Source organism: Papio anubis, chromosome 4, assembly GCF_008728515.1.
Source record: "Papio anubis isolate 15944 chromosome 4, Panubis1.0, whole genome shotgun sequence".
In the NCBI taxonomy this organism is placed as follows: domain Eukaryota; kingdom Metazoa; phylum Chordata; class Mammalia; order Primates; family Cercopithecidae; genus Papio; species Papio anubis.
The window spans coordinates 43,800,055-43,827,331 of record NC_044979.1 but is presented as its reverse complement, the minus strand read 5'-3'; the positions used below and the strand labels follow the sequence as shown (position 1 = coordinate 43,827,331).

The 27,277-nt window shown below is 35.1% G+C and overlaps 1 protein-coding gene across 4 annotated transcripts in view; it reads left to right on the top strand.

Annotated features, from left to right (window-relative positions):
- MDFIC (MyoD family inhibitor domain containing) overlaps positions 1 to 24,915 on the top strand; it is a 113,466-nt gene extending 88,551 nt beyond the window's left edge. For 2 of the 4 annotated variants that reach the window (XM_009203724.4, XM_009203723.4), the window contains exon 5: positions 46 to 4,239. In XM_009203724.4, the coding sequence (XP_009201988.1) occupies positions 46 to 293 (248 nt within the window). In that variant the 3' untranslated portion in view covers positions 294 to 4,239. 4 annotated transcript variants of the gene reach the window in all.
- The last annotated feature ends 2,362 nt before the right edge of the window (positions 24,916 to 27,277 follow it).

The following is a 27,277-nucleotide window of genomic DNA, read 5'->3' as shown; positions in this document are numbered from 1 at the left end:
CCTCCTTTTTCTCACTACATGGTCTCCTTACCACTGAAAATGAAGATTGTTGCGTCCACTGTATCCTGGCTTGCTTGTTCTGCGAATTCCTGACCCTTTGCAATATTGTCCTGGGACAAGCGTCTTGTGGCATCTGCACCTCAGAAGCCTGCTGCTGTTGCTGTGGAGATGAGATGGGGGATGACTGTAACTGCCCTTGTGATATGGACTGTGGCATCATGGATGCCTGTTGTGAATCATCAGACTGCTTGGAAATCTGTATGGAATGCTGTGGAATTTGTTTTCCTTCATAAATATTTATCTTTTGTTTGTGTTAAAACTGGAGAGTGTTTAAAAATTTACTTTTAGGGGGAAGAAAAGCACATTGTAAGATTCTCATGAAACAACATGGAATTTGCACTGTTAACTCATTATTGTAATAATCTCTGAAAGCCTTTTTACTTTAACTGAATCTACATGGTTTAATATGTGAAATTTTAACTACTTTAACTAGTTTTATAAACTTCTTAATATGTTACAATAACTTAGGGACATTTTGACACCCCCCTCCCCAAATGTTAAATGTCTTCTCCTTTTTACTGGTATTTCTATTTCTAACCATTCTCAGGAGCCCTTTGCTCCAAATATATTATTTTTCAGTGAGTATTTAAACCTGGCAGTTTATTTGATATGTATCTATTCGTGATTAAAAGAAAGCAGTCTTGGCCAGGCATAGTGGCTCACGCCTGTAATCCTGGCACTTTGGGAGGCCAAGGTGTGCAGACTGCCTGAGCTCAGAGTTCGAGACTAGCGAGGGCAACATGGTGAAACCCCGTCTCTACTAAAATACAAAAAATTAGCCAGGTGTGGTGGCAGGTGCCTGTAATCCCAGCTACTTGGGAGGCTGAGGCAGGAGAATTGCTTGAACCAAGAGTTGAAGGTTGCAGTGAGCTGAGATTGTGCCACTGTACTCCAGCCTGGGTGACAGAGCGAGACTTCATCTCTAAATAAATAAATAAATATGTAAATAAATAAACCAGCCTTTATTTTAAAAGAAACTTTAGGAAACAAATCCACATAATAGTTGGGAACCAGTGCTGATCTCTCTCCCTTACCTTCTCCGCTTGTTTAACAGATGCTGAATGCCTACTGTGTAGACTCTTTTCCTCAGACTGTGGAGATAGATACAGTTCCACTCCTGTCCACAGGAACATGAGATTTAGCAGACTAAGCAGGTGTGTAAAGAATGAACCATACCACAAGGCATACTGAAGTGAGGATTATAAGAGACATATACTCAAAAGGCTGTTGGAATACGCAGAAAATTGCTACCAGAATATTCAGGAAGGCTTCAGGGAGAATGTGGCATTTGAAGACGCTCTTAGAATGAGTGATTCATCTGGTATTTAAATGAATTATTTCAATTTTTGACAAAGTTTTAGATGGACACCCTAAATCGTGTCAGCACTTAACCAGTTAAAAGAACAGTGCCTTCAGCATCCTTTGTTATTAGTTGCAGTAATACAGCTTTTTAAAAAAGCTATAAAGTTTAAATTAATAAAAGTATGCATTTTCTTACACATAATTTAAATGTTATCATACTTTTTTTGATGAAAACATAATGCCTTAGTAAAATAGCTCTATTTAATAAAGAAGATTGAGTACTCTGACACATTTCATTTAAATTGGGAAATTTTTAATATTAAAATCCCAGTGTTCTGAGTTATTCAAAGGCTCTCTTTTATTTGAGAGCTTTAGGTCTTTTTGGGATGAAAGCATTTTAGTTGTTTACTTTGGTTTGTTTCTTAAGCATTGCTATTTTTTGTAAACACAGATAAATGGAAACCATTCTTTTCAAAGCAGAAGAAATCTAGACATCCACTACTGTGACCAAATTCCTGTATTACAACTTTATGTTAAATTAAACTAATATGGCAGGTTATAATGATCCTTAAGTGCAAAGAAATCAGTCAATTACAAGACTAATTATATAGTTATTGAGACGTAGAGACTGTGTGGCTTAGATGAAAGGGAGAGTAAATTTTCGTACCATGCACTCTCCTACTCAGTTTGATCTCTCTAAAATTGTAGTTTGGTTTGATTTAATATACTTCTTTGTAGAAATTTTGAAAGTATGCTTTGGGATTAATAATTATTTTTAATTTTTCTGGCTGAATATCACATTGATAGTAACAACAGAAGCATAATTTTAGGAAGCCTTTCGCAAACCTAGCCTTTTAAGAGAGGTTTTTAACCTGAAGTATGAGAATATCACCTGTGGTTTTTCCTTTGAGATGAAACCTAGTTTCTAGTTATCTCATTACTTAAAGGGCTTAAAAAAGAAAAAACTTAGCAAACTTTTGAATCTTTCTTTTATTGCTACTTATACGTACATACACACATACAAAACCTTTAAATTTGGGGATCTGAATATAATTCTGGTAAATAACTGTCTTCATTTTTCTCCTCTAAAGAACTTAATTCATTTGTTACATAAAATATAAGGAAATCTTTGTACTATTTTACAGTAGCCACAATCTAAATATTTACATATACCCAAAATTAACTTATGCTTATATGTTAGGATGTGAGAATATCATCTGTTTATGGACACATGAAACCTCCTAATTACCTGGAATTGTTAGAATATTTGGCTTTTTATATGCAGTTTTTCAACAAGTGATTAGTCTAATATTTAAACATATACTGCTACAATTTGTGATGAAAATATTAGCACATTTGAAATACTGTTTCTCCATAACAGAGAATGTTAATGGATACCAGAATTTTATTTTTGTATTTATGTTCATAGTACGTTTCCTCTTGTCTAGTCCAGACAGTCATTCCATAAAGTATCTTGTATAATTAAAAGGAAGACAGAAAAAGGAAAAGTAGGCAAATGTGAAAATAGTTTCAATATATCTTATGATTTCTTAATGTAAAATGTTTTGTTGAACTGTATGGCTATCATGACTAAGTGCTAGAATTTATAGTTATAGGCAGTGTCCTTTTCAATGTGGAAAGGCTTTTAAAATGTTTTAAAACTGGACTTGTATTATCCTGAATACACTATTTCGAAAATTTTTTAAAATGAGTTCTTTATTTTGCTTTACCATATGTTTATATCTAATTGACATATTGACTAATATTTGAAAGAATTCAACCATAAGTTAAAACCTGTAGGTTGTCTTTATCCTGTTTCATCCCTGTCTGAAGATTTCCGAGTCTTCTTATGTAAATCACATGACTCGTGTCCATAAATGAACTATGAAAAATATCGATCAGTTTATGGTGTAAATGATCATTGACATGTGATTTCAAAACATAGTGTTCTTTTAAAATTTTATAATATGTCAAAATACAAGTTTTTTACATCGTTTTAGTAAATTAATTTCATTTATTTACTTTGGAACTATATTTCCACTTAGAAAAACTAAGGTAATTTTACAATATGTGCCGAGATTAAAAACCAATGCAAAAATGCTCGAACATCTATGAAATTGAGTCTTAGATTTAATGAATTTCACTCAAAAATAAATCAGAAGAATTTCCATGTAGGGCATATAGTGGCACAATTTTTGTAAATGCTTTGCAGTTAGCATCTAACTAAAACAGTACAGTATGACTTTATTTAGGAGAAGACTTTTTATTTAGAAAGTTATTTTTTCATTTTTACAGTGTATCAACTGTATCCATTTTCCTCACCTGGGTAGTCAATGTTATCTGAGCAGTTCAAGGAGTAACCAAGGCAACCTTATGTAATAACTTTCCATTCTTTATCCATACAAACTCTGTCAGTGCCCTAGATTCTAATGTTATAAGAGTCAAACATCACTGCCTAACATAAATAAGACTTGAGCCCAGAGACTCTATATCTTGCCTTCTTGAATGATACTTAAATGTTTAGATTTACCTAACTGCCTAATTAACCAAGTTATTTATTCATAAGACTATTTTTCAAATTATTCAAGACCTTTATGCCCCTTCCAATTACTTGTGATTTGTAGGTCTGTAGGATTGTTATATCTAATCTGACTGGTGACAGAAAATTTCATCAAATACCATAATATCCAGTTTGTTTTCTTTTACACTAATACAGCAGAACATATCATTTTTGTTTTAAACAATGGGTAATATATTAATAGGGTTTGTTCCACACTTACTATTTATAGTTTTTGTAATCAAGCATTGGGTATTAAAACAAAATCCTTTCAACCCTTCATCTCCAATATGCCCACACAATAAACTGCGATGAGTGTTTTCTTTGTGCTTGGATTGGTACTAGGCACCTCAAGAAAGTCACATAACCCTTAAGAAGTTTCAACCCCGGGAAGAAGTTTGGCACCTCCCGTGAGAAAACAGTTTCAACAGTGAACCTGCCAGTGTTTACTTCCTTATTTAAGATTGCTTTTAGAGTTTGCTTAAAATGGAAGAAGTTGTGGAGAGGGGATACTATTGTAATGCAGCCCTAACATGGAGGGTGGGTGTTACAAAAGCTATCATTGATGACTAAATCTTCTACATACTTTGCAAAATTCTCGGTGGACCACGACTGCTCCTTTTAAAGCACTATAACTCAAAATATCATATTTATGACCAAATTTTAATGAAGACAATAGACAATCTGGAAATGAAATAAAACCACAGCCGAGCCCCACCTGGAAAGCAGTGTCTCTATGCAAACAGAATCTGCACCACCCATTCTTCACCAAACTGTCACAATAGCATGACACTTTCCACTAGAGCCTCAACTATAACTCTTAAGCAGCCAGATGTCAAGTTAAGTAGCTTCCTGCCTTCTGACTGAACTGTGGCTAGTAGTTCTACTTCCATTGTTTGTTTGTCTATTTATGCGCTCAATTCCTTACCACATCCCATTTAGTGCTCACTGAAAAGGAAGCATTAATTTAGCTGTGAGGTGACCGTGAAGAAATCATTTCAGATAACCATCCTTTGACACATTACCAACATGGGGTATAGATATGTGTGTTAAAGACAAAGTATAGCTCTGCAATTAGGTGTTCACTTCCAGGCAGGTCTTTGTGTGAGGTTTAGTTGAGAATGTAATTATTAGGAAAATGGTGAAAAGCAAATTCAAACAAATTCTAAGTTTAGCTTGAAAAATGGAAAAGGTTCTTAAGTTCTGTCTGATGCATAAAGGGGTAGAAGCAAAGGAATTATGCTCCAAAGCCAAGAAAGAGGGTGTACAAAAGCAGCTGATCCACTTGACATAGTTCATAGCCTTTTGCAAAGGAATAAAAGCCTGTTGAGCAGGGAACCAAAAGATCTCATTATAGGATGAAGCCAAGCCATATTAAAGCTTGTGCACTAGTAACTATGTCTAAAAACAGCCTGCTGTTTTATATTGAACCAATACATTTCTTAACTTGGTAGGTTGCAGTGTAAAGATGTACAGAGCCTGTCTGCTGGATGCTATGCCAATTACAGATGTGGCAGAGTGGTGTCAAACACCTACAAATAGTTAGATCGCAAGCAATCTTAGAGTGAAACAAAAGAAGTTTTAGAATGTCACCTCAAAACCTAGTTCATCGTGTGTGTTTGACTTTTAGAGTCTTGAAATCACCTTTATTATATAATTTCATGTGGACGTCATATGATCCCTCAATCAGAATGCACAATTCTTTCAAGGACATGAATAGTGCCTGAGAGATAAGGAGACTATCTTTTAAAAGTAACATCTTTAGATGACAAGGTGTCTCTGATCAGCTCTGCAGAAACTGTGTTTTATTGGTGCTGAGGTGAAGGAGGAGTAAAATACCCATGAATACATATTATATTAGATTTTGTTAGATCATCAAAAAGAATAACTGGGCATATTTACACAATTACATTTTAGTAAACTGTTAGGCCAGCTTAACTATAATACATATTCTGGTAAAAGTACATTAAATCGCAATCCAAAAGCAATTTAGCTGCTGAGGACATTATTTTTTTATCTAATTATTCACAAATTAATGAATAAAATTAAATTCCAATCACTGAAGAAAATGAAGCAATGGTGAGAATCAGAAGTACAGATTAGTTAAAGCAAAGATATGCAGTGCATAACAGAATTAAAGCATTTCTTTTATTCAAACTCAGTGCTTAAAAAAGAACAAATCCATCATCTTGAAATTTGACTTGTAGCTTGACATTAAAAATAATATGAGTAGAATTTTCAGTGGGGTAAGCACAAAACTAGTTCAAGTTGTGTCACTCTCAATTACTGTACTCAGGTGGTGTACCCATTAAAATTCCCACTTGTGGGTTCCGCTCGCTATGCAAATGGGGTCATTACCTGGAGAATTTAATTGGTTATGACACTGGGAGTAGGACTTTTCCTTTCAAAATAAACCTACTTACACACATTTTCACTAGAAAGTTGATTGTTATATTTAGTTTGGATTGTTTTGCTCTATAAATATTTACAACAATTAGACTGCCCTTGCTTACTTATTTTTTACAAATAATTAAAAATGGGTTCAAATTAATATGATACGGTTTATTTGTCTCTAAGGCTAGTTAAAATGAATCTTTCATAAGTCCTATTGCTTATCAAAACATTATTTTAAAAAGCCTTTGTATCTTTGCCAATCATCATCAGATGTGGGTACATTTCCAGCAATGTTTTTCATCATTTAATAGTAGCATGTTCTCTTTTATAGTAGCTCTAAATATTTAATTTGAAAGATTTCTTCTATTTTTCTCCTTTTTTGTCACTTTAAAAAATATGCAGCTAAAGAGTTAACCTACCCTTAGATTATATATAAAATATATAATACGTAATATGGCTGAGGAGCCATGTCTATAACATTTTCAAGGTCTTTATATTCACTGATAGCACCGAATGAGGGCATTATTTTGTCAGAGTCAGTACTAGGGACGCTTCCACTGTGAGCCATGAAACTACTAAATTTAAAGTGAACAAACACCAAAGTGGTGTGAAAAGCACAGGGCTCCATGCAAATTTAATTTATTGTGGCGACTTCAGCTACAGAACGCTAAGTTTATTAGCCACCTAACAAAAATATTGATAATGGCCTGAATTTACAAGGAACACTGAAATTACAGTGTGGTTTAGTGGATATGATATTAAGCTGAACATCCATGAATTGAGTTCCTAGACACTGACTCTAAGAGCAGTTCCCAGAGTGAACTTGAAGTAGGAAGAGTTCCTGTAACTATTAACGGGATAATCTCAAGGAAGCATTAACAGTTCCTTGAAAGAGAGGGGTTACACAGTCTAAATTTGTATTACTATATCAAGCTGTACAACAAGCCAAGGTTTTATCACTAATTTATCTGGACCTAAAGGGAATATTTTTCCTTTAATGTAAAAAGGAAATCAGAGAAAAATAATTCCAAGGATATAGAAAAGGAAATACTATAAATTTATAACTGGACCATTGGGCAGGATTTTTAACATCTGTAACTATGGGGAATTTCCCATAGAATATCAAATATGGATCCAAGTCTCTGACGTTCATTTTTCTATGATATTTCTAATTGTGCCCGGAGGATAAGAAAGAGTTGGCGCATCCAATAAATATAATCATTTACATGCACGGAGCTCCCTTTGAAGTTAATAGGACCTATGGAAAGGAGAGTTATGCACCACGAAAACGAAGTTCAACGTGAATCTAGTTCTTTCTTTTTAACATGCAGTGGTATTGCCAATGCATTTGGATTTTCTTGCTGCTTATCTTTCCTTTGTGTGTGATGTTTAAGTTGGAGTTGAGTGAAGTGCTCCATGTGTAGAGGAAAGATAGCCCAAAAAAGAGGATATGGTGATTGGCAGCTTATACTCAGGGACAGCTTTAGGAGATAGCAAAAGTGATAGGGCTGACATTTGTAGAACTTGTTTAACTTTTCAGAAGAAAACCGTATCCGTTTTCTCATTTGATCTTCATAAAACTATGATTCTTTTAGGATAGACGTTATAACTTCCATTTTACAGATGAAAAAACTGGGACAGATTGCTTAAGTTTACTTTTTAAAGTAACATTGTCAGTTACTGATAGACCTAGGAAACCTAATTTCTATTTCTGGATCTTTCCATTAGACGGGTATATTTCTTATGTAATTTTGCATATTACCACATATAATAAATAGATTCAATCAAAACAGCTTTGCTTGAAGCTAGGATGGAAACATGCGGATCTGAAGTCTTGCCTGTCTTGTTTCTTGTCTCCCATCTTTCCTACCTTGAGTGGGTTTCGTGACTTGGGCTCTAAGGGCGAATAAAATTCATAGCTACTGTACTACTTATCTTTCATGGCATACCTTGACCCAAAAGTCAATGAACTCACAATGCGTTACTGTTCTGTGCCTACTTATCAGTGATGTCCATTGTTTTTAGGTGGATGAAGACTCAAGAGTTAGATGTTCTTCATAATATTAGGTGTCAGTCATTTTCCATTTACCACCGTCAGATCAGTTTTTTCTTTCTGCCTGATTTTGTGCCAGGATATCTTGCTTTCTGGTTTCCAGTTGGCTTTGACTGATGGTAGGCACTGGTGGGAAATCAAAAGATGGGAGAGAAGTCAAAGTATCAATTCCCACCCCACCCTTACCCCTGTTCCTTCCAGACAGTGGTTTGATAGTAGGAACCACATTACGGGTTCCCGTGCAACGGCCCCTCTCCCATAGCTATAGCTCTCTCCTGGTACCTCTGCAGGCTCGGAGAAGTAGAGGTTTCCCAATGCTGTTAGTTCCTGGAACTTCAAACTCCTTTGTTGGTCTTCTTACAACTGATTGTTTCTCTGCTAACAGTCCCTTTTATTAATCTCCCTTCAATTAAACCCTATGAGAGAGCCATCTGTTTCCTGCCAGTACTCTGAATAATGAGGTAGTAAGAAAAAGTGAGCTTGTTTGTGTGCAGATGCACATGTCTGAGTTCAATCTCGTTATCATGTATTTCTAAGATTTAAGAAAATATAAATCCTGGGGTATCTTGGATGTTTGTGTCTATTTAACATTGACAGTTACTCAAATATAATAATACAATAATACAAGAACTGCACTAGACACTCCAGAAACTTACTCAACAGTTTTGGTTCAATGCCTACATATCCTCCCTGCTAACTTTTGACACTGTAACAATCTGGGGATGGGGGACAGGGAAAGAAAGAGGGTATTGATACCATGAATGATACAAAGCTTATGGTTGAATTATAAGCCTTTAGGATCCCCAAAGGTGATGAAATTTTCCTTTATTCCCCACAACCTAAAATGGCTCAGTATCATTATCAGCATAAACATACCCATTGGAGAAATCTTAGCTTACAGATTACAGATCCACCCAGAAATGCCATATTTAGGGATTCTATATAAATGTACCCAATGGTTACAAGTTAATATGGTATCTATATGCCTTTGGCACCAAACATTTGTAAACTAAGGTAGGTCTGTTATCAGATCTTAAACACCTGGTTCAATCTTAAGTTAGAAAACTTGCTACTTTCTCTTTTTTCTTCTTCTTTTTTTTTTTTTTTTTTGCGATGGAGTCTCGCTTTGTCACCAGACTGGAGTGCAGTGGTGCAATCTCAGCTTACTGCAGCCTCCATCTCCCGGGTTCAAGCGATTCTCCTGCCTCAGCCTCCTGGGTAGCTGGAATTACAGGTGTGTGCCACCACATCTGGCTATTTTTTGTACTTTTAGTAGAGACAGGGTTTCAGTATGTTGACCAGACTTGTCTCGAACTCCTGACCTCAAGTGATCCGCCCACCTCGACTTCCCAAAGTGCTGGGATTACAGGTGTGAGCCACTGTGCCTGGCCTAAAGAGAGACAATGCATGTTAATTCAATAGCATTACATGACTGGAATAGAAGCAAGTATAATTGCAATGAGAATTGAGAAGTGAGAGTGACTAAGTCTCCTTAGGAGAATCAGTAAATTTTCTCAGAAGAGGAAGCATTCATACTTGGATTTGGAGAAGTTTTCATCCATGCATTATTTATCCATACATTGTGCATTTACAGTTATGTTGCAGCAGGATGGAGAGTAGGGAGCCATAGGAAGAAGCAGAACTGAGTCCAGCGAGGCAGCACCTTAAATGTCTTGCTGAAGGCTCCCAATTTTGTCTTGTAGGTGATACGAAGCTTTCTGAAGATTTGAATCAAGGAAATGGTGAGATCAAATTTATATTTTGATCACATTTTTATGGGGGAAGCAGTATGGATGATGAACTCAGGGAGATGAAGAATGAACTTGGATAGGCAGTTGAAAGGTTTTCCATTCATTTACAAACACAAAAGATGGTGAGGACCTGAACTAACCCATTGGCTGTAGGGACGGATGGGTGAGAGGGAACTGAAGTAATATCTTTCTGGAAAGATATTGAAAGACTATCCCTAGGTGAATAAACATATTAAACATGCCCAGTGTTTGCATACAAACTGACTATATGAATGTTAAATAAAAGTCAAGTTCATAGAAGTTATAAAGTACATTCATGTTTCAGGTCACAAATGTTATATTTTCCTTAAGCAACGCAATGGATTTGAAAGTGATTCATAGGCAGTTTCACCAACATTAGGAACTTTCATCATAATTCCTATTAGGGTTTACATGATGGCAATGGTAGCATATGTGGTACTCAGGTGGGTGAACTAGTAAAATAAGTGCCAGAGTAAAATCTTCCAGTTCCCTAGTATGCCAATGTTGTATATTAGCCAGAGGGTGTGGTAGGCAGAAGTGGGAGAAACACAAGAAGCCAAGGAGAGATGGACAAGGCATATCCAGAGTACCTGGCATATAAGAGATGTACAATTATATATTTGTTGTTTTTTAAGTGAATGAATGGGTAAATATATATGCATATTATAGTATGAATAACCTAAATAATGTGAACAATTGAATATGTAGCCCTAAGATGCATACTGCATGACAATTGCAAGCATAATAATTGAAAGAGAAAAATTTTCCACCAACCTATATGCACACACTGACTTGACCATTTTTAACTAAATCAACTGGTTGCTAACTGATTTTTAACTTGCTTAATGAAGTTCAGTTCCCGTCATAAGTCTTAGGTATTGTATGGTCCAAATCTCTTTGGTTGGCCTCTAGCAGCCCTGCAATTAGTGAGTAAATCCAAAATTATATTTTTGCCAGCCTTTGTCTTTTTACACCACCTGATTCAAATTCTCAGATGGGCATGTTCTCAATTTTGTTAGTCTGGGAGGTGTTTACTGGCCCCAAGAGATTGCCTAATTTGTCATAATTTATGTGCATCACACATTTTGTTTTCTTGGTCCGAATAAAATAATCCAAACTTGCTTTAACAATTTTATTTTCACAATAAATTACAAAAGGGTCATGGAATGAAAATTTGTGTTTTTTTTTTTCAAAAATAATTATGCTAAAATGTAAATATTTAAATTTGCATTGGAAATACAAGTGAAATTTCAAGGTCTTTAAAATACAGGTGCTTACTAAGAAAAACAAGAGAGAAGAGGCACCACCAGGGCAAAAGCAAGCCACGTGGATTATTTTTGTCTCTAGTGGTAGAGGATGATACTTAAAGGAAATCACAAGGCAGCTTCCCAGGCAGATGTTCAATTTTCATCTGGCAATTAGATCATCAAATAGGAATAAAGAGCTTTTATCTGTTCTTGCAAATATTTATTTTGAAGTAATTGTTGAAAGCATGGGAGACAAGGCAATGGGAATCCTAACCATAATATAAAATCTTAAATTTACCAGAATCTTGAAAGGTTTTATATTCTGATTCCATGAGTGTTTTTGTGTTGAGTGAATGACATAGACTAAAAGGAATAATGGGTTGAGGCTTTCCATTTGTAGTGAAGTCAAAAGGTTGCCATTTATTTGGATTAGATTTTCTCTCAAGCAAATATTTTTAGGCCCTTAGTCCTAAAATATGATGAATTGTACTAAATACATAGATAATGCAGATATTTAGGCAGAGGTTATCACAAAATCTATCTATTTTTAAAATATTTCAATACTTAGTGCCAGCATTTTAATTATTTCTTCTTCAAAGAAGAGCATCCATCTCTGACAAATAACCATTTCCAGGGGGACCAAAGTTAATATTTAATAAGAGAAAACATTTCACTTTTCCACTCTCTTAAATTTCAACAAATATACAATTTTGAAAAGTATCAAAATGCCAGAATATCTTTGTGATAAAAAAGTTATATCCTTTCTATATTCATTTAAAAATTCACATTATTTATAAGTTGGCAGACTGTCTTCAAGAAGTTTTTTCCAAATGAGAAAATGTGGCGTGATAACGTATTGCATAATTACATTCCAGGTTTGCATTAACAAAGTATTATACTTGTAAGTTTTACAAGCAGAAGTAACTCTGTGGTTGTCATATATTACAGTACACACAATTTGATTGTTATGGAGTAGACATCTGCCAGAAACATTTCAGTTTAGCATGATGAATTTACCTTAGCCCTGTCAAGAATCACATTACAATGCCAAAGTATTGCTTTGAATATATGTTGAAAAACAGAAATAAATTTGTTGAGGTAGGGTTTCAAATCCCCTCAGAATCATGTCATTACTGGTATTGTGGCTAGGCACATGCGAGCTCCAGTTACTCTGTGGGGGATTTACCAACAGTGAATGTCACTCATTTAATCAGAACAGCTAAAGAAAAGATATTGTTGACTGTGGGTGAGGCAAGGAGTTTATCAGCATCACAGCAAGGATTCTAGCATACTCAATTTGCATAAACGTATAAGGATATTTAAAACATAATCCCTTTCCAAGCCACTTAAACATATTCGCATGGGAAGTTGCTTGTCTGTAGCCCATTTTTCTGCTAATGGTATACTTCTCTGAAAGAATTAGCTTCATAACTACTAAAGGATATATTTACCTCAAAATACCAAATTACAACCTTTTTTTTTGTTCAAATAGTGGAAGGTACACTTTCCGTGTGTGAAGTACAAGGTTATTACAAGGGACACAGCAGGAGAGGCAAACAACAGGCAGATCGGTCCAAACTCAAACAGGAAGTAGTGACACATTCATTTCCAGGGTCCCTGGGAGCCTTGCTAGATCACAGTCTCCTCTGCAGCGCACTGTGGCAATGCCAGATGAAATTTTACTCTAATTTCTTGAAAGACCTGTGAATTCTATCAAGAATTTGCTGCACACTTTGGAAAGATTTTACGGTGTAGACATGACCACATGATAGACTTCTTATATCCATAGAAACTTTTAAAGTCTAAGATGCAGAATAAAGACTACTGCCTTAATAATACCAAAGGGCCACATCCACATAGGCAAGATTGTGAGCAAGGTTCACAGTTTAACTACCATAACATTTAGCTGCCACTTTCATTTGAGAAATGTGGCAGATAAAAGCAGTTTCAATATTGCACCATTGCATTAATGTAGATGTCGCACAGATATATTAAATTCTTTCCTCTCAACACCATGCTCTAAGAAAGTAGTAAAAGTATTATGTTTGCATGATACTGATTTGACATGTAGTCTGAGAAATATATGAAATGTATTTTTAAAGGACTTGGCTTATGAAAAGTCGTATCTGGGGGAGTGTGGAATCAATTCTCAGGGATAGTTTATGGTCCAGGAACTCTTACAAGGTAATGGGAGAAACTGGTGTATATATACGTATGTAGAAAAACTCTAGCAAAAGAAAAATTAATATCCTATATTGAACCTCATCAAAGGAGAATAATAAAAAATCATACAATCACTTTTTGTGTTTATATGTACAAGACGTCAACAATATTCTCTTGGTCTAAAAATTAGGTTTATGTCATTTTCCAGTTTGCCTTTTGTATCTTCTGGTTGCTTCCAACTCAGCTAGAAGTACTGATTTTTGTTATATTCTGGTGAGCTAAATATAAAGAGATTCCAGAAAATAATAAACTTTTAATGGTGTACTGATACAAAGACATACATGCACACATAATTAGGATACAGGAGATCTATCTATCTATCTATCTATCTATCTATCTATCTATCTATCTACCTATCTATCTACCTATCTATCTATCATCTGTCATCTATCTAGCTCACCTCCCTGTATGATGTAACCACCTATATCCTGGAAGAACATTCTGAATATCTGATACGGAGGAAATTCGTTGACACTACTGTAGCAAAATCTGAATATAATATAGGCATGAGGAATAAAGTTGTCTCCTCCCAAGAGGGGGAACCCATGGAAAAATAGCCCAGATTAACAGAAAACATGGACAGGTAGAGAACAGATAAATACAATTATAACATACTAAGAAAACATTAACAGAGACGATTGACAGTGTTTAAGCCAAAGGATTTGTAGAACATCAAATTGTGACACAATAGACTATCGCGTCACTGCAGAACAACAGAAAAGGATCACTGCACTCTTAGGGAAATATTACTTTTATTGGAACTCTGGAAAATCCTTTTTCATATGAATTCAGAATGTAGGGACATCACAATAAATTTGGCATCTCTCCAACATATCTTCTATATTGAAATCAAAAAAAGATTTCAGATCTTATCTATTTGCGTACTATAGTCTGGCAAGGAGAATTAACCCCATAAATCAAAACCAAAACGGTTTCTTCTAAAGTTACTTACACAATAAAGCATGTTGAGTTTTTTATTTGTGAAAGTTTCAGAGACTTTTTGTAGCCTAATACCACTACTCCTGGAGTTCCACCTCTGGCTTTTAAATCAGGTAAAATATGAGAAGCTCAGAAACTGATGTTCAACATTCTTTCTGACACACAAGCCTGGAGCACCAAGTTTCCTAAAAGAGAAATTGCAATTTATAAAACATTTCAAAATAGGAAATAACATTCCAATCACTTAATATTATTGCAAATATAATGCCTTTATGTGCACAATAATTTTTAAAGAATAATTTGGGCCGGGTGCGGTGGCTCAAGCCTGTAATCCCAGCACTTTGGGAGGCCGAGACGGGCGGATCACGAGGTCAGGAGATCAAGACCATCCTGGCTAACACGGTGAAACCCCGTCTCTACTAAAAAATACAAAAAACTAGCCGGGCGAGGTGGCGGACGCTTGTAGTCCCACCTACTCGGGAGGCTGAGGCAGGAGAATGGCGTGAACCCGGGAGGCGGAGCTTGCAGTGAGCTGAGATCCGGCCACTGCACTCCAGCCTGGGCGACAGAGCCAGACTCCGTCTCAAAAAAAAAAAAGAAAAAAAAAAAAGAATAATTTGAAGTATTAGGCTAGATTAACCCTAAGAATATAGCAGTTTGTATAAATAGCAGCAATACTTTAGAAATTTAGCATTAATCACCTGCAGGACAAGTTTTGTTTTTAAATTACGGCAACACCTCTGGACCTGAGCATTTGTCTGTGCCATGTATATTACTCTTTGCATTCCGGGTGTGGACATTTTTCGTATGACTTCTGGCTTTCCTTTTATATTTGAGCTCCATTTGCATTCACAACTCTTTACTCCTCCCAAGCTGTCTGTTCATAAATAAGGTCTCCTCAGTTGATCATTCTTTCCCTGTGCCTTTCTTCAACATCGACTTCCCTCTTGACATTCTCCATACCTTTCAATTGAGTTTGGCACATAGTTTTTAAGCAGTCATTTTCTTCTAGGTACTGAGAAGACAAGATAATCAACATTGCAGCATTTATGGAGCACACAGTAGACTCAGGAAAATAACGAAGTGAACAAATGTTCAAATACATTGTGAGAAGACAGAGAAATGTGAAAATCATATGGGATTGCAGAAGACCAAAGCTTGGGAGGAGCAAGAATTTTGATGGAAATGTTATTTGAGTTAGTTCTTGAAAAATGATTTCAGGCAGACACGAGAGAGGATTGTTCAGGCAGAAGGAATAGCAGCTACAACGAATAGATGAAGTAGTGAAGAGCACAGACTTGTTTTAAGACCAGGGTATGTTCAATGTGACTGAAAAACAACTTCTACAGTAAGGACAAAGTGGAAGATGAAACTGAAAATAAACTGTGGCTACATTGTGAAGGTTTTAAAATTTTTATACAATGCCAAGTAACTCATATTTTGTTCTCTCTGCAATAATTTAAAGCCAGAAGTGCAGTTTCAGATTTGTGTTTTAGAGAGATCATTAGGCAAATAGAGTGCAAGATACTGGAAATGAGGGAGAGGCAAGGGAGAAAGTGAGACCAGATTTTGAGGCTGTTAGTATAGACAGGTAAGTGGTTGTCTCGAACTCAACGCTAAGACTAGGGCAGTGGGGAAAGGAGGAAGGTGGGTGAAATGAGACATTTGGGAGATAATTGATGGTCAAACAGAATGAGAAAGAGTCAAGGATGACACCAAAGTTGTTTTTTGTTTTGTTTTGTTTTGTTTTAGTCTTGAAGAACTTCCTTATAATGATGTCACTAACCAAGATAAGGGACATTAGATGAAATGGAATGTGCTAAGAATGAAGGCCTCATACAACACGAAAGTTAAATTATTCATGCAGTTTGACATGTTGGATGATACCTCAAAAGAGAGGTCAGTAGTAGAAAAGTGAATTTGAGAATTTGAGAGTTGTTTTAGCTTGGATAGGGTTGGCCTGAAAGAGGAGTCTGAAGCAAGAATTTATATTTAGTTTATTTGGGAGGTGATCCCAAGAGCAGGAATGAGAGAGCAGGAAGAGTGAGACAGATAAGGAGGAAAAGCCAGGTTGAGTGTCACTGAGGTTGTCACTGTGGGTAGTGGGGCTCCATTCCACCGCTGAGAAGACACACAATGTTTCCCAGAAATGTGCACCTAAAGGATAGGAAGTAGGGACATTAATCTGGAAACTCCTACTCCATTGTCTGACATTGCTCCCAGTGGCAAGATCCCACATTGCCAAGCTGCACTTACTCTGGCCAGACTGGATTCCACGGTGGTCTGAGCTAGAACTCTTGAGGCAGAACATTAGTAAGGGGTTACTTGATGCTAGATTTTATTGGCAAGCCCTCAGGGGACTATTGATGCTATCCACAGCTGAAACAGAGGTAGCACACTTAGAGTGCTTAATGGTGAGTCACGGCATTAGATGCGTTTGCTATAAAAGGCAACCACAAACAGGTGCTTGTTGAAGCTACTAGGCTTAAGATCACTAGAATAAATACATAGATGGGCACCTCTTGTCATGGCCAGATTTCACTGGAAAGTCATAGAAAGTATGAAATGGGTTTGTATTTATTTCTAGATGCACTTTTCTGGGAAATAAGTCCATCATTTTCTTCAAGCTTTCAAAGTGGCTGTTGATCCAGAATAGCTTAAGAATACAAATTTGGAGCAGGCATAGAAGTGTAAGAAAAGAAATTTTAGGAAAACTTTTAAGAGTCAGACAGAAAATAAGGAAAGAAGTAAGCGCCCAGGCTTTGGAAGCATAAAGAATTGGGCTTGATCTGGGCTCTATAATCCACTGCCTGTGTACATTTGAGCACATGACTGCATTCTCTGAGCCTCATTATGCTCCTCTGTAGGAGAGATAAAATGGAGATAATAACACATATTATGGGGGTGTTGTGAGCACAAAATAGGAAATACAGGCTAAGTACCAAGAATAAAGTAAATGCTCATTAGGCCAGGTGCAGTGGCTCACGCCTGTAATCCCAGCACTTTGGGAGGCTGAGGCGAGTGGATCACAAGGTCCGGGGATCGAGACCATCCTGGCTAACCCGGTGAAACCAAAATACAAAAACAAAATTAGCTGGGCATGGTGGCAGTGCTGTAGTCCCAGCTACTTGGGAGACTGAGGCAGGAGAATGGCGTGAACCCAGGAGACGGAGCTTGCAGTGAGCCAAGATTGCGCCACTGCACTCCAGCCTGGGCAACAGAGTGAGACTCTATCTCAAAAGAAAAAAAAGTATGTAGAATTGTTAGAAGGTGGAAAAATACCCATAAAGAAAGAGTATCATAGAATTCAAGAAAAAATTGCAAATATAATTTTAATTAGGCAAATATATAAAGTGTACAGAAAAGGGCTTATTGCATTTTTGATGACTTTGTCAAGAATAATCAAAATGTATGGGCTGTGTAGAGGTGGTCAGGGAAGTAGTGTGTTGGTGAATGTAGTATTGAATTATCAAAACAGTCTCACACAAATCTGACATCACACCCAGTATTAAACTTTACAAATAATTTTAAAGATATCCTCAATCTAGAAGCAGAAAGTTCTGGGACTTCTATGTGACTCCTTGGGTCCTTCTTTTTCGATTACGCATATTATCTTTGGCCCAGAGTCATATGAGACATCCAAGAAAGGTCGTGCAGCGTCACTTGATACAGTCAGAAGCATTTAAATGATACGACATTTCCTTTTTTTTTTCAATTCTTTTTTTTTTTTTTTTTACCCAAGAAAATTCTATAATTTATGGGACATTCTCTTAGAAGTCATGCCTCATAAATCCATAGGTTTACTTGGATGTATTTATTATATATGGATTATAATTATTATAAATAATCCTTTCCTCAGGGACATCCTGCTAAGAGATTTCTGTGAATAAGGTCTCTTTCTCCTAGCTAATATTATCAGTCTATTTGCATGGAAGTCCAGCTGACAAGGAGATTAGATCAAATCACTTTTCCTTATTTTCTTGAAACCAGAGGTCCTCCCCATTGGCAAAGAGGCTGAACATATCCTGAGCCAACTGCTTAAACTCTTTTCTCCTCAATACCTGATTTATTGCCCCACTCACCTCCAACCCAAATGCCCAATCACATTTCTCTTCTGGTAGATAAATAATCATCTGTAATTATTTGGTGCACATTCTTCTGGAACTTTCTTTGAATATTTACATACTTATTTGTGTGTGTTGAGTTCAAGAATGGGTTTATAGTGTGTGTATATCATATGTGATCATGCATCTATATATGTACGTATGATTATATATATATCATGTGTATGTATTAATATATGCATATGTAGTTTTGAGATTCTTTTTCCTTAGCAATATGTCTTGGAGATCTTTCCACATCGTTTGATGGAGACTTACCTCAATCCTTTAACAATGCCTACAACTGCGAAGAGTCTGAGAGCTTACTCTATCTGCAAGTTAAAAATCAGCCTGCCACAGTTTCATAGATGCTGTCAGAAGACACGAGATTCCTGGGCTAAAGACAAAGAGCATAATTACTAACAGAAGTAGCAATATCCAAAATAACATTATTTGCACCAGGTTTATGAGCTCCAATTCCCACAGGATAAAACAAAGAGGGACAGGCAATGCCTGTACATGAAGAAGACTGGGTTACCCAAGATTAGATAACTCACATGTTTTCTAATCTAAAACACATAAAGCAAATGTGTTTTACTTTTGTCCTAGAGAAATATGTTATATTTATTACACTGAAGAATAAGCAAACATGACCAGGGCTTCAGAGGGAGATGCTAACTCTATCTCCCAAGGATGTTCATTTTACAAACATTCTTGTTATTCACGCAGAAATGTGAGACACCCAGTATCTGAGTTGGATTTTGAGTTTGCTTCAAGTCTGAATGCCCTTCTTCCTGCCTCTCAAAACATATGTTATCCTATAAACTATGATCCCAAGTAATTTAAAGCACCTATTTTCATACTCTTTTCAAAGAACAGTGGGAGCAGAAGGCAGGGAACAGGAAACAACTTCCCAGATACTTGTGTCAAGAACTAAGCTCGGTGTAGATTCCCCACTTTGTGTGGGGTCTTCATTACATCACAGTAAAAGAACTTTCTGCTATCTTGACCTGTGTGTGGGTCCAGAGCTCAGTGGGGCCACAGCCTCGGCTTCGTTTATGACTTCATGTACCTGTTTCAGTCTGTTCTACAGATCCACCATCTAGCTTGTTTTGAGATAAAATCTCTCTCTCTTTTCCTATATATAGGATCTATCTATATATAGAGAGAGACATAGATAATATATATCTATATAGATATTTGGAGAACAAATTTATAGTTTTGTTGAAACTATTGATTTTATTTCCAATCTCAGAACTTTCTTTCTGCCCTAATAATTTGATGACTTTAAAACACTTATATATTTGCCATATATTAAATATTTCTGTAAGTTCTACCAAGTTATAATTACCCAGAATCCAGACACAGATGTCCTGGGAGGCAGGGACAGAAGAGGGTATCGGCACAGGAGTAATAAGGAATTAATATGCTCAGTTTAAAAATATATAAGGTTTGTCAATATTTAAAAATGAACACTATTTTTGGGCCAATCATAACCGTCTTTGTATCTCAAATCTAAAAATTCCAAAAGTAAGAAATGACATTTGAATATAGCTCAGAATTCAGCAAAAGCTTTTTATCACTTAGAATTCTACAAATGTAGAAAGAAAACCATTTGTCTTTTAAGAAATACGGTAACTCAAAATACAACACTGTAGCATTTAATTTTCTGCTGTTATTTATAAATGGTGTAAAATATAATTTTTAAAAAGGTTTCAAAGTTTGAATAAATTGTTAGGCACAATTAGTGAAGGACAATGCAATCAGACCTTGAAGGACTTTCTTTTCTAATATTGTGCACTTTTTACTTGGATTGTCACTTATCTAGCAATAAGAATTAAAATAAGGAACATATATATATATACACACAGCATACCTACATATTCAGTGTGGAAAAATTAGGTAAATATCAAAAACACATCTCTCAACTAAATCTTTATCTTAGAAAAATGACCTAAATTGTTTCCCAGTTCATTTTTGTGTAATACCCTTCAGAAGATAAGATTTATTGAGAGGTTTTTCTACCTGAAATTTCTTAGAGAAGTTACCAGATTTATAAGATTTTAGAAGCTATAATATTCATGTTGCTATTTTATACTAGCAATATTTAAATTAATCATGGTGACCATTAAAATGTTGTCTCATTTGGATATTCAGTCTATATTTCCCCCTGAATCTCCCTAGAACCTTATAGTATGCAGAAATTTAAAATCAAACTTAACCAGTAACAATTCCAGAAACAGTTTTAAGAATAAACAGGATTTTCAACTCTTTTGTTTTGTTACGAAAATACATTGTTTTAAAAAACTGCTAATTTTAGTTCATATGATCAAAATACTTTTTAAACACACACAAAATTAATCAGAGATATAATGTTGGAATAAGACATCAAGTTGAAATAAAGTTCCTGACTTCAAAAGATTACACTTCAGGAAGAAGAGACAATAAACAATATATGTTAGCTGGTGATGTTATAGCAGATGGAGAAAAATAAAGCAGAGTAAATGGAATAAGGAGTGACAAAGTGGGATGGGGTGCTTATTACATCATATAGAATAGATGAAGGAGACCTCTCCAATAAGGTGAAATTTGTGCAGAGGCCTGAAGGAAGTGAGGGAATAAATCTTTCCATTATCTGGGAGAAGAATGTTCCTGGCAGAGGTAAAAGCAAGAGCAAAGTCCCTGAGACAGACACACGCTTAAGATGTTAGAGGAACTGCCCAGCGTCCTGCATGGCTGAAGCAAAGTGAGCTAGGGAAAGACCACCTAAGAAAAATACTAGAAAGTTGGTGGGTGGCCAGATTATATAGGGATGCTAAGCACTTTGGCTCTAACTTTGTACAAAATAGTTAACAAATGAATTTTGAGCAGAGGAGTAATTTTGAGCTCTGTGTGGGTCCATGATCTGCCTTAAGATTTTTCTCCCTCAAAAACTTATTGTTTTTAAATTTTAGAAGAATCTTTTGATTTGTTGAGCAGTTGCAAAGACAGCAATGAGAGTTCTTATATTGTTATCATCCAGTTTCCCCCATTAGTAATACCTTACATCATATTTTTCAAAATTAACAACCAACATTGCTACATTACTATTCACCACATCTCAGACTTCATTTAGATTTAATCTGTTTCTCCATTAATATCCTTGTGTTGTACAGTTCAGTCCAGGGTGTTGCATTGCTTTAAGTTGACTTGGCTCCCCTGTCTCCTCTGGTCTGTGACAGTTTCTCAGTCTTTCCTTATTTTTTATGACCTTGGCAATCTTGGGTAGTCGCAGACAGGTTATTCGGGAGTGGTGGTTGGCTGGGGATGGGAGGAGGATGCTTGCCAATCTGATTTTTAAAGATTCTTTGGATTAATGTTATATATTAAATAAGACAAACTATTATTCTAAAAATGAGCAATAGGACTGGATAAATCATATGCATTCCCCAGGAATCCTGTCAGAAAAATTATCCAAAGTAGAGGTTCTCAAAATGTAGTCTGCGTACTCCTGGGAGCCCATGAGAACCTTGCAGTGGGTCTTCAAGATTAAAACTATTTTCATAGTAACAGGAAGATACTAGTTGATGTTTTTCATCACGTCAAGATTTGTATACTTATGGTGCAAAAGCATTGGTGAGTAAAACTGATCTTTAACACAAAGCATGACATTGGCACCAAACTGCAAAATTAATCATTGTCTCCTCTGTCAGCACAAGCTGATATTAAAAGAAGCTGCCATTTTCCCTTAAGAATATCTTTGATGGAGCAATAATACCTACTAGTTGCATGCAATCTTGACCCTTAGGCACAAGATTTTCTAAGTATTCAGCTTGATAAAATTGGAAGAATACTTCTGCATGCTGTAATCAAATGACTATATTGAGGAAAAACAGTTGTGTGTTTCAATCATGAGCTAAACAAGCCACTTTCATGGTGAATCATTTTTACTTGAAACAATTACTAATAGACAACCTACAGTTTTTCAGGCTGGTATGGTATTTGGCAGGCTTATCTCAAACATGGATGAAGTAAATCTGTCACCTCAAGGGAAACAACGGTCAGCATTTATTGTGAATAATAAAATTTGAACTTTCAAGTGAAAATTTGAATTTTTGAAAATTTGTATCCATTACTCAGAATTTTTTTTTTAAATAAAATCAATGATAATAACAATAAGTACAATTTGAAAACATTTGATAATGAAATATAATGAAAGTTAGTATTTGGAAGCTCTGCGTAACTAAGGGAACCAAATTTCCCAAAGATAAATGAATGATGTTATAGGATTGTGTGAGGGTGAAAGACCATTCAAAGTGCAACGCAGGTCAATAGATTTTAATGCAACAGTACAAAAAGTTTATTGACATGGTTCCAGATTTCTAGTTGCAATTAACCTTTAAGAAACTAGTGTGTGTGCAATTAAATATGCAATATTTTGTGTGTAAGGACCATCAAAGAAGAATACCTACAATTATTTTAAAAGACTATCATAATATTCTTTCTTTTTATATCAACATATCTGTGTGAAACTGGAGTTTTCTTCCCCTACTTTAACCAAAGCACCATATTGCAATAGACTGAATACAAAAACAGATATTAGACTCCAGTTCTTGTCTATTAAGACAGACATGAAAGAGTTTTGCAAGTGTGTAAAAACAATGAAACTTTTCTTCATAAATATTTTCATTTTGGAAAATATTGTTATTTTTCACAAAAACATGATATTTGTATAGAATGAGTTTAAAAATATAGTTTCACAAAATATCTTAGTTTTAATTTCTAATATGGAAACTATAGACAGATATAACCAAGTGTAATGGGAACCTGAAATTAAATGTTTGAAAATTGCTGCCCCAAAAAACTGCTCTGATCAAACCACCATTACCTTTTATGTAAATATTTAGTGACTTTTTAGGTTTGAAAGCAATGGAGAAAAGACATAATGTTGAAACAAAGTCCCTGCTTCCAAAAGATTACACTTCAGGAAGATGATTCACTTCATGAATTTCACAGAAACAAAATTATTAGGCAAAATGGCTAACTGGGAACACAAGGTATTGATATCCTTCATGTAAGAATACAATGCTTTTTCAAAAAAAAAAAATAGTAAATCCCTAATTTCATAAAATTTTCTTTCTAGCACTTTCACTCTTTTAGAAAAATATGCTAATGCTTAATAGTGGTTGCCTCTAATTGGTGAGATTTGAATACTTTTAGTGATTTTTGTTCTTCTTTCTGTGATCTGTGTTTCCCAGATTTCTAAACAGCATGCCAGAAAAAAAAAAAATAAATTGCTGAGACCAAGTATTTCAGGCAGTTTAAACATTATTATTAAATTGATAATTTATCTATATTAGTATTCTTTACTATGCAAAGCCAAAAACCAGTCATTCTGAATCTTTGTAATTATTTCAGTAAAACAGTTAAGAGTGCTTAAATGCATTTATATATGGTTTCCTTATGGATATCAATAATTAATAGTTATTTTTGATGCTTCCTCCAAGCATTTTGTACTTTTTCAAAAAAAAATATATTATATGTAACTTAAAAAAAACACAGAGCCCCAGTTGTCAGTGTATTAATAACTGTCTTTGATTATTAGTAATTCTGATTTTTAAAATAAGAAATATTTGATGAGCTAAAAGGAAAAAAATATTAGTTTAAATAAGTTTGGGTAATAAATATTGATTTAAATTATTCTTGTCTTACGAGTACCCTAATATTAAGACAAACCAAGAATTGCTAATATCTCATCACACATGATTTTAGGAATTGGCCAAAAAAATTTGAATTGTGGAAGAATTAGTATTTAACTTATTGTGTTTTTATTTATTCACTTTTATTTCAGTGTGAGGTAATAAATGAGAAGGGAACATTTAAATTAATTTAAAGTTCTATCTTATTTATATGATAGCATTTCAGCATTTCCATGTATTTTAAAATTTTAAAATATGCTAAAATGAAGCAATAAAAAATTAAAATTCTACTTTGTATTTTCTCTACGGTAAGGTCAGATTGCAACATCTTTGCTCTATGAACCATCAAATCTGTCAGCAGAACTTGTGATAGCTTAAAAAATGTCTGTTCATGTACAGTTTTTATTTCTTTTGGTTTTCCTAGAAAAACAATACCTAGCCATATCAACCAATAGCCAAATTCAACTTCTCTTCCCCAAAAAGCTTATAGGTATTTTTTTTTTGATGTACTTTTAGAGAACTTAAAGTGAATGGTTTGCCACTGACCTCTGTCATTTTTGAGTACTCCAGTGTTCTTTGAGACATCGAATGGTGAGTTTACTAACAGTACCCTCAATTCTGAATTTCTCTTATCCGCTTGAGATTCTGAAAAATGGTTGTGCTTCTAGTGATTGTGCTATGAATTCACTTTATGAGAACTGTCTTTAGAAAGTTTTGTTTATGTTATATTCAACATCCAACAGGATACTCTCCTAGGTGATTAAATGTACAATAATTATAATTGCTTTTCTTCGTGAATTACCTAATAACTTATGTTTGCACATGTTTTTACTAGGCAGAAAGGGATTCCATTATTAATTATAGCCATCCATAGTTATAAATCAGAAGAAATGTTTGTCCATTAGGAGTTCTGTTCTTAATACGAAAATCCAGCTGAGCTCCAATTTCGTCCCTTTGTTTCCCATTGCTCTTTCATTTCTCACTTGCCTTTTGATTTCTTTCACTTGGTTTGCACCAGTATTCATCTCTTCATCTAAGAGGGCTGCCTCAGATTGTCATTAGGTCAGAAGTCACAAGCTTCCTTTAACTTTTGTTTGCTTTTCAGCACTCTGAGGTAAGCCAATTGAACAGATGTTCATATTTGTTGTTGAGCAAGTTAAGGAATACTGTAGAAAAAAATTATTTAGGGTAGTTCAACCCTTGATGTTTATTTCCCTAAAAATCTCGAGGCAGTTGAAGGGCATTTGTTTTTTCTCCTTTTTCTTTACTGTCTGGTTTGATCAATTTGTCTTTCCTTGTAGGGGTATTGAAAAGGTCTCATTTTCATGTTTATTTCTCCCAAATGGAATGAAACTTTTGTATGCCTTCATTCAAGTTTGTTCCTACATACATTTTTATTTTAATCAAAGGCTTTCTTGGAGTGAGTGAAGGCCACCTACAGAGCTAGTTTATGTCTTTAAAAGCTTTGTTTATCACCCAGAGTGATAGTCTATCATAGAGGATTCATTTTGGTTCAAGGACATATTATTGTCTTGATTGGGCTTATACATCAAAAGAAAGAATTAAAGGGTTCTGATGAAAACTTTCCACTCGACACACAGGTGGCTGAAAGTATGTGCTATCTTTTCTTGGGTCCTTTTGTCACCTTTCTTAGCTTTCTTGTTTTGAAACATGATAATAGTAGTATTTGAGTTTTCTGGGGATTTTTGTTCTATATTGCATGCTGTGAAAGGATTTTTCTAGGTTCTGCTTCTGGGCTCCCTCTGATCTTGTGATGTTAAACACACTGCTGTCTTCCCTCGGCATTACTCTCATCATTTTCTTCTCCACTTGTTCCACTTCTGTCCTGTGTATGTGGGAGGGGGCTGTATAGAAGATGTGAGAGGAAATTTAGTAGAATGGCAGGGTAGGGGGATGTCAGGGAATCACACTGCTGAAAAAAAGGCCTCCACAACTTCTAAAAGAAAAAAGGATAGGCTGTACTGGTCTTTGCATTTTTTTTTTTCAACATAACCACAAAAGTTAACTTTTTTTTTTTTTTTCCAATGAAAGCTTTAAAAAAGAAATAAGAAATATTGCCACTTATCTTTGAATTTTGATACCATCCAGTTCCTAGAGTTGTTTCCCAAATTCATGAAAGTTCACGGATTGTTTTCTAAACAGTAGAGAATGATTTATGCAACTCAAATCTCATATTTTCTAGTAAGACTAGTGTCACTTTGACCTTGAAGAACTGTGTGAATTGTAATGAAAATAAATACTTCGATAAAGCATGACATCATCTCTTGATTCATTTTGTGTTGTGTATGTTTAAGGAAATACTAGTACTTCCTTCTGATAGTTTTAATACCTTGGGAAATATGTTGATGTTTGCTTTCTGCTTGCCCCAGGGTCATGTTTGGAAATTCCACTCAGTATTAGAACCAGATTTAGTCGGTCAACAACAACACGGAATGTTAAATTTTTCATTTTTTAGACTAGATAACACTTTTTAAATATTCTCCCTATGCCAGTCATTCCGGTGAGAAATATATATATATACAGATGAACAACAAGGAAAGTAAACTGTTGACAAATATATTGAAGAGTAACTTAATATGGATCAAATACCTTACATATAAGATCTTTCCACTATCACTTTCTGCAATTCAAGGCTACAGTTTAATGTGTCTTTGATTGTGTGTGTGTGTGTGTTTTTTCTTTTCTGGAATGAAGGGTTGGGATTATATAATTAAAACAACCTGCATGTGCTAGCATAAATTTGATTGTTCTAGACATAAGGATTAAATTTAATACTAACCGTGATAAGCTTTGATGGTAAATGATCCGACTTTGGGAGGCCATCTACTTCATACTTCATAATCATCACAAACACTTTACATTCATTAAAGAACTTAGCATAGTTCCTGGCACTTGTATCTAGAAGACAGATAAATATATGCTTTTGTTGAA